The following is a 7818-nucleotide window of genomic DNA, read 5'->3' on the forward strand; positions in this document are numbered from 1 at the left end:
CCAAATAACGGGCTTGTGATTACCTATTCAAAACTGAAAAAATTTTGGAGCTATCTTCTAAAACAAAAAAGTTAGAGCCATTTGAAATATAGAGGCCGGCCTCGAAATCTCGAATTATCGGAAACTTTCCGGAGCCATATCTCCGGCCTCGGAGGTCTCAGAACGCTCATCTTCGGGTTCCGACATTTTTTTCCATATCCCAAATTGTATGCAAAATTTCAGCAAAATCTGTGACATGCCGTCCATCAGGTGGCTGACTTGACATGGAATGACCCAAATGCTAGTTTCTTTTCCAATACTGGCGTCGCTAGTTCAACCATTTTTATTTACGCTTAACAAACACACCTACGTAACATGAAAATTATAAAGGTAGTACATGACTTCTAATTGACTCCTAACTTAAATTGACTTCTAACTTCTAATTGACTCCTAACTTCTATTGACTCCTAACTTTTATTGACTTCTAACTTCTATTGACTCCTAACTTCTATTGACTTCAAACTTCTATTGACTCCTAACTTCTATTGACTCCTAACTTCTATTGACTCCTAACTTCTATTGACTCCTAACTTCTATTGACTCCTAACTTCTATTGACTCCTAACTTCTATTGACTCCTAACTTCTATTGACTCCTAACTTCTATTGACTTCTAACTTATATTGACTTCTAACTTTTATTGACTCCTAACTTCTATTGACTCCTAACTTCCATTGACTCCTAACTTATATTGACTCCTAACTTATATTGACTTCTAACTTCTAATTGACTCCAAACTTCTAATTGACTCCAAACTTCTAATTGACTCCAAACTTCTAATTGACTCCAAACATCTACATGATCCTGACTTCTAATTGACTTCTGACTATTAATTAACTTCCAATCGACGCCTAACTTCTTATTGACTCCTGATTTTAAAATGACTTTTAATTGACTCCTGACTTTTAATTGACTTCTAATTGACTCCTAGCTTCTAAATGGCTCTTAACTTCTAAATGACTTCTAATTGACTCGATAACAAACTTCTAAATGACTCCTAACTTCTAATTGACTCCTAACTTCTATTGACTCCTAACTTCTATTGACTCCTAACTTGTATTGACTTCTAACTTCTAACTGACTCCAAACTTCTAAATGACTCCTGACAAATATTGACTTCTATTATTATCTAGGAGTTGGTAACGGATGGCAACCAGCATGTTAAATCTGCTCTAGCTTCAGTTATTATGGGACTCTCACCTATTCTAGGTTTGTAAATCAATCAATCAATCAATCAATCAATCAGTCAATCCATTAAATCAATTAAATAAATTAAATCAATCAACTAAAATAAAACCGTAAATATACAAACGAGCAGATATTTCAAACGATTAAAACTGAAAGTGATTAAATGTTTTTTCAATGATTACATATCTTATCAAAGTTTTATTTTTTCCTTTTAAGTTTTTTATCAGTCCAGTACTGCCATTGGAACTACACGTTGTGCTTCTTTCCAGAGTAACTTATTTTCATGTTTGTAATAATTAAATCATTAAAGAGATTGAAAGCTTAATTTAAAATTAACCTCCATGCAAAGATGGCAATGTCCGATTCACAATGGTACCATGAAGGCCCTATCTGATAAAAAATGTGGAAGATGTTGTTCAAGTGAACCTCCATGCAAAGATGGCAATGTGTTTGTTTTTATCTTTGTGAAAAAACAATCTCAAGAACTGACGAGGGTCAACCCAGACCGAAATATATTTTCAATAAATGTGGAACAACTACTCTACAGAGGTTTGGTCTATCGCCATCACCTAGTTTTTAAATGTGAAAGATATTGTTCAAGTGAACCTCCATGCAAAAATGGCAATGTGGAAGATATTGTTTAAGTGAACCTCCATGCAAAGATGGCAATGTGGAAGATATTGTTCAAGTGAACCTCCATGCTAAGATGGCAATGTGAAAGATATTGTTCAAGTGAACCTCCATGCAAAGATGGCAATGTGAAAGATATTGTTCAAGTAAACCTCCATGCTAAGATGGCAATGTGAAAGATATTGTTCAAGTGAACCTCCATGCAAAGATGGCAATGTGAAAGAAATTGTTCAAGTGAACCTCCATGCAAAGATGGCAATGTGAAAGATATTGTTCAAGTGAATCTCCATGCAAAGATGGCAATGTGGAAGATATTGAAGGTTTTCCTGAAGTAGAAAGTAGCTGTGTAGAGAACCTAAAACTGAAAATAATTAGCGTTTCCAAATTTTAGACATCGATACCAAATTCATACTTGATCCGACAAAGCTTTCAGAGTACTGTTGTGAATCGGGCATTGTCATCTTAGCATTGAGGGTCACTTGAGTAAAGAACTTAAAAAATATTTTTAGGAAAGCAGAATACTATTGAACATCTACTCCCACTGTTTCTTACTCAGTTGAAGGATGAATATCCAGAGGTAAAACTCCTCCTTCCTCAATCTGATTATTCCCCCCTCCCTCCCCCCACTACATCTTCTTATTTTGATCTATCTCGAATTATTATACAGTAAAGTGGTGATACACGTGTAAGATGTAAGTAACCTAGAGAAGGGAGGGAACCTTCGGACGCCTTGAGCCTCAGCCATGCAGACACCAGCCTCCCAGATTGGCTAGGCGGTCTGCCTCCGTCATGCAGTAAGAGCCTCTGCTACGCAGTAAACGAGCCTCCGCTAATAATAATAATAATACAGCACAGCTTCCTTAACTCTTGGTTTTTACATGTAATATAGATTTGTTTTCAACATAGTGACATAAGAATGGTTCTTAAGATTAATGTTGTTTATTGATTGTCATGATTTGTAACTTATATTGACCCATAACGTTGTTTATAACATTTATGATTTACATTAAAACATTTCTTACGCAGTAAGGAGGCTATTTGGAAATTCATTTTTTAATTGAACTTAGTTTATTTTGTTTTAATCTTTGATTTATGCAATTCCTTTTTTTGAAAATTTATTTATATTTAGATTATTTGTCATGTCAAACTTTTGATAATCTTAATATGATGAAAATTTCAAAAAAAGGGATCGCTTAAATCATAGATTATTTTGATCTAAGAACCTTAGGATTCGACTGATCGAGGCATATTGGCCACGCCCCTATTCTCCACACTTATAGAACGTCCGGTTCTAATCTGAGACCTCATGTATATTATCTGCAACAGATAGCACATGAGATCTTGTTCCCGCTGAGGCAGGTCTTGCACAGATTGAAAATCTGGTATAAGCATCTATCAATGTCAATATAGAATACTTATTTAAGATCAATCTGAATATCAACAAAGAACAAAATATAAATAAATGATAAAATGACAAAGATGCTTTCTAGGTGGTTCTATTGGCAATTTATATAATCAATGGAGTTCAAGCTCATTGTATAATATCTGAAATGGTAAACATCTCAGATATGATTCTCATACAAAGATTGAACAATACATGATACACAAATAAAGCCACCAGGATCACATATGTGGTGGCAAGGTTTCCTCTCAACACTGTTCCATAGTCCTTAACAAAAAATGCTTGACAATGAGCAATCTTAGCTCAACAGATTATAAAATATCAAATAAGATTACTTTCAGAATTTATTCTCTAAATGTTTTCCTTTTTGCGTAAAATATTTTCTGAGTTTTATAAACCATTTTACTAGGTCATTATTAGTCACTATATAAGGATTCATAAGGAAGTAAGTCTGCAAGAGGCCCCAATACTTCTGATCTTTGAGAAACTTTTTATGCCACTATGTTGAAAAAATGAAATTTACATTTAAAAACCTAGAGTAATAAGGAACCTGTGCTGTAAAATGGAGGCTCGTTAACTGCATAGCAGAGGCTCCGTCTGCCTCGCAAATCTAGGAGGCTCGTGTCTGCACAGCAGAGGCTCATGTCTTCTGGGGGTACCCCGGCTGTACATGAAACTCTACACTGTACATATCTAGGTTCGGTTGAATATTATCTCCAACATGGATTTTGTACCCTCCCCATCCCCCGGCTGCACATGAAACTCTACAGTGTACATATCTAGGTTCGGTTGAATATTATCTCCAACATGTATTTTGTACCCTCCCCATCCCCCGGCTGTACATGAAACTCTACACTGTACATATCTATTATCTAGGTTCGGTTGAATATTATTTCCAACAGGATTTTGTACCCTCCCCATCCAACCGCTATACATGAAACTCTACACTGTACATATCTAGGTTCGGTTGAATATAATCTCCAATTTGGATTGTGTGAATGAAGTGATTGGAATCCAACAACTCAGCCAGTCCCTCCTACCCGCAATTGTGGAGCTAGCAGAGGTAAACTGCCCCCTCCCTACCCTCCAATTACATTTTTTTAAAATTTTATTTTTCCTCTTATCCAGGGAACAAATTCTTTTGAATAAACATTTATATCCACCTTGAAAAATCATGTTTTTCATCACGTGATTTGGATTTGAGACTCCTATAGGTATTTTTTATCTTAAGTGTCCTTATCCCAGAAAGTGATCCTTTAATATATTTACAATTTGCATGCTTTAAAACACTATGTAATATTTAATTGCAGGATACGAAGTGGCGTGTAAGGCTGGCCATTATTGAGTACATGCCTCTCCTTGCAGGTCAACTAGGTGAGCAATATCTTCCTTTAAACCTTGTTACCAAAAATTACAATTAAATAGAGCGCAGATTTCTTTTAACTAACAGGGCGCTATAAAAAAGTTTTATTCTTACAAATAAAGCCTTAAAGGCTGGGAATATATTTTGACCATTTTCGGAAACTTGCAACATTTTAAAAGTCTTTGTTTTTACATTTTCAAATTCTTATCTTGTGACAATTCGCGCTCTTTAAAAATAATCTTAAAATTTTCAGGATAAAATGGTTCTCACTGATTCCCCATAAATTAAATTTTTAATCCAGGGGTTGAGTTCTTTGATGAAAAATTGAACTCGCTGTGCATGACCTGGCTGATCGACCACGTGTATGCGATCAGGGAGGCCGCCACCAACAACCTCAAGAAGTTAGTCGAGAAGTTCGGGGCAGAGTGGGCTCAGCAAACAGTCATTCCAAAGGTTTGTCAGAGTTTTTTACATTTTGCACTTTTATTTGTCAATTTTTCACCTTTTTTTCCATTTTCTTTACACTCGATCGATAGTGGACTTTGGTGTTATTGTAGTAGCCTTTGATTCAAAATCGCATATATTGATATGGAAATTGGTTGTAAAGATATGGCCACAAACTGAATGGGTAAAGTTCGCGCACCAGCGACGTTTGTTTCAACTGTCCATGATCCTCTCAGGCCCGCATACTTGGTGGAATCTACTCAATTATTAAACCCTGGCCTATTTGTGTAATGGGTAGGGTTTCCAGTATTAAATCTTTTCGCGAAAATTTCCCATTTTTCGAGAATTTCGCGAAAAAAATAATTCATAAATTTCGTGAAAAATGCAAAAACTTCGCGAAAAAATGGGAACTTTGTCAACAAATTTCGCGAAGAATACAGAATTTTCAAAAACAAATGCAAAATTCAAACATTTATTAAAGTAAAGGAAGAAAAATTATTTATAAGACTTCAAATACTGAGCTATCAGCGCAGAGAATTCCATACGTTCTTTTTTGGAATTAATTGTTGCAGCTATAAAACTCATGGTTTTCACAAAGTTTACTCATTTCGCGAAATTTCGCTTTATTTGTTTTCGCGAAAAAATGTGAAATTTCGCGAAAAATTTTGCGAAATGCGACCGAAAATTTTCGCATTTTATCGCGAAATGTTTCATTCGTTGGAAACCCTAGTAATGGGACATTTCCGTCATCTTTGTTCTTGCCTTTTGCTTTTCTTCAGTTGTTCAGTTTATTGATTCGGTCTGTTATTTTATTTCTGTTTATTATGTTAAGGTTAAATATTTGTTACTGTTCAATGTTCAAATTATGCTTTGGAACTTTTTCAAATAATTTCAGTTTGTTATGTTTCACGTGTTCAGATTTAGGTTATTGCTGTGTCACGTGTTTAGGTTATTGCTCTGTCATGGATTTAGGTTATTGCTAAGTAATATGTTTAGGCTATTTCTACGTCACGTTTTAGGCAATTGCTTTGTTCACGTTTTTAGATTATTCCCATGTACCGTTTAGGTTATTGCTATGTCACGTGACCAAAACTACCTGCATAGGATGACCTGTCTCTTCTGTATTAATGTGCTCTCCCAGGTACATAATCCGAATTCAAGTTGTGATAAGTATTTTTACATCTGCTTAAAGTTACCTTCCAGTTGTATTGTGACATATCTGATTCAAAATTCTATCTCAGCAACATTTTCTGTTTAAAATTTAAAATTTCAAATGTCTCTACTGCATTGTCTTTGTAGCAAAAATCCTTAAGCCACTCAAAACCGAGGATCCACAATCTTGCAGTTGTCAATCACGTGACACAAGCTGTCGTCAGAGTTGGGTCGAAGATTGGGTCTTAAAGTCGGGTTTAAGGAATCACGGCTCGATCCAAAGTTTATAAATCGCGGGCTCTGGTGTGAATGGGATGACAGTCAGGCCAATCTATAAATAGAAAATTAAAATTAAGATTAAGTTCAGAGTCCCTGTAATATTATTTTGTAACAAGAATTAGAACTTTTTAATCTTTGCAGTGAAGTGTCGGTGCTTAGGTAGGATCCATTTAATTCTAATGTGGACCCTGGATCCGCACTAAAAAGATATGGATCCGGGTCTGAGTCCAGGTCATGAACATTTCTTTCAAGAACATTAATTTATATCTAGTATGTATTTTAACTTTTGATAATTTTTCGATTTTCAACGTGAAGATTTGTACTTGTATTTTAGTCATGTGGGGCTGAGGTGACTGAACGTCTCCTTCTCCCAACTGTCCTCTCCATGGCGGGGGATGGTGTGGCTAATGTCAGGTAAACATTAAGCCAGTCCAAGGGGTGTATATTTATTTTAGAAAATCTCCCCCCTTTCTTGCAAATGATCCCACTATTTCTTCGGTCAGTGAGCTGCAGATTACTTCAGTACAAACCGAAAGCTCAGTTAAGGGTGCCGCGCCGTCGCCGTTTAGAAATTTTGTGAGATTAAATTATTTTTTGAGTAAATGGTTTAAACAGGGAAAATCTACCAAGTTAAAGTCCCATTTTTTGTACATGATTGTTTACCAGATAAACCATTGTATAAAAGATATAAATTAGTCAGAAATAATTTGTAATTTAGGTTTAATGTTGCAAAGACTCTTCAACAGATTGCTATGGTTCTACCTTCAGATACCACCCAGGTAAGAGGGAGTAGTACTGTACACTGTACAGTGTATGGTATAGCGTATTGTACAGGGATACAACACATATTCCCCCGGGGGTGGGGGGGCATTCATATACAGGAACAAATAATTTTTTTTTTTGTAAAATACGTTTTATGCTAATATATTATTATAGTATTAATGTAATTTTAACCTAATATATTTGAAAAAAGTTTTCGTAAACTAGAGCTTGTTTATATAAAGTTTAATGTGGTATTCGTTGTAATTAAGAGAGAGCGCAGCACAATGAAAGCATCTGATGTTAACAATTTGATTTTAACTCATTTAAAAATGTATTGATTTTCTCCTGAATCAGAAAACCTTGTTTCATTATAATGCGTTCCACCATGCTAGCATCATCATTCCTTCATCGTATTAAAGAGTTCTAGGATAATAATCCTTTTTTTTTAGGCCCAAGTGAAGCCGACCATTGATAAACTGAACACAGATTCAGATTTTGATGTTCGTTACTATGCATCTGAGGCCGCAATGGGTAAGTAGTATTTAGATCACTTACTCACAT

At 35.3% G+C, this 7818-nt stretch overlaps 1 protein-coding gene across 1 annotated transcript in view; it reads left to right on the top strand.

Moving 5' to 3' along the window:
- Positions 1 to 7818, top strand: part of LOC111701969 (serine/threonine-protein phosphatase 2A 65 kDa regulatory subunit A alpha isoform) — a 14940-nt gene that overhangs the window by 5996 nt on the left and 1126 nt on the right. Inside the window, exons 9-17 of the mRNA XM_023473476.1 lie at positions 1171 to 1246; positions 2365 to 2432; positions 4219 to 4320; positions 4568 to 4631; positions 4922 to 5073; positions 6131 to 6205; positions 6830 to 6909; positions 7214 to 7274; positions 7707 to 7788. Coding sequence (XP_023329244.1) covers positions 1171 to 1246; positions 2365 to 2432; positions 4219 to 4320; positions 4568 to 4631; positions 4922 to 5073; positions 6131 to 6205; positions 6830 to 6909; positions 7214 to 7274; positions 7707 to 7788 — 760 coding nt within the window. The remainder of the gene's footprint in view (positions 1 to 1170; positions 1247 to 2364; positions 2433 to 4218; positions 4321 to 4567; positions 4632 to 4921; positions 5074 to 6130; positions 6206 to 6829; positions 6910 to 7213; positions 7275 to 7706; positions 7789 to 7818) is intronic.

The sequence above is a fragment of the Eurytemora carolleeae genome, unplaced genomic scaffold (genome assembly GCF_000591075.1).
Source record: "Eurytemora carolleeae unplaced genomic scaffold, Eaff_2.0 scaffold444, whole genome shotgun sequence".
NCBI lineage: Eukaryota > Metazoa > Arthropoda > Copepoda > Calanoida > Temoridae > Eurytemora > Eurytemora carolleeae.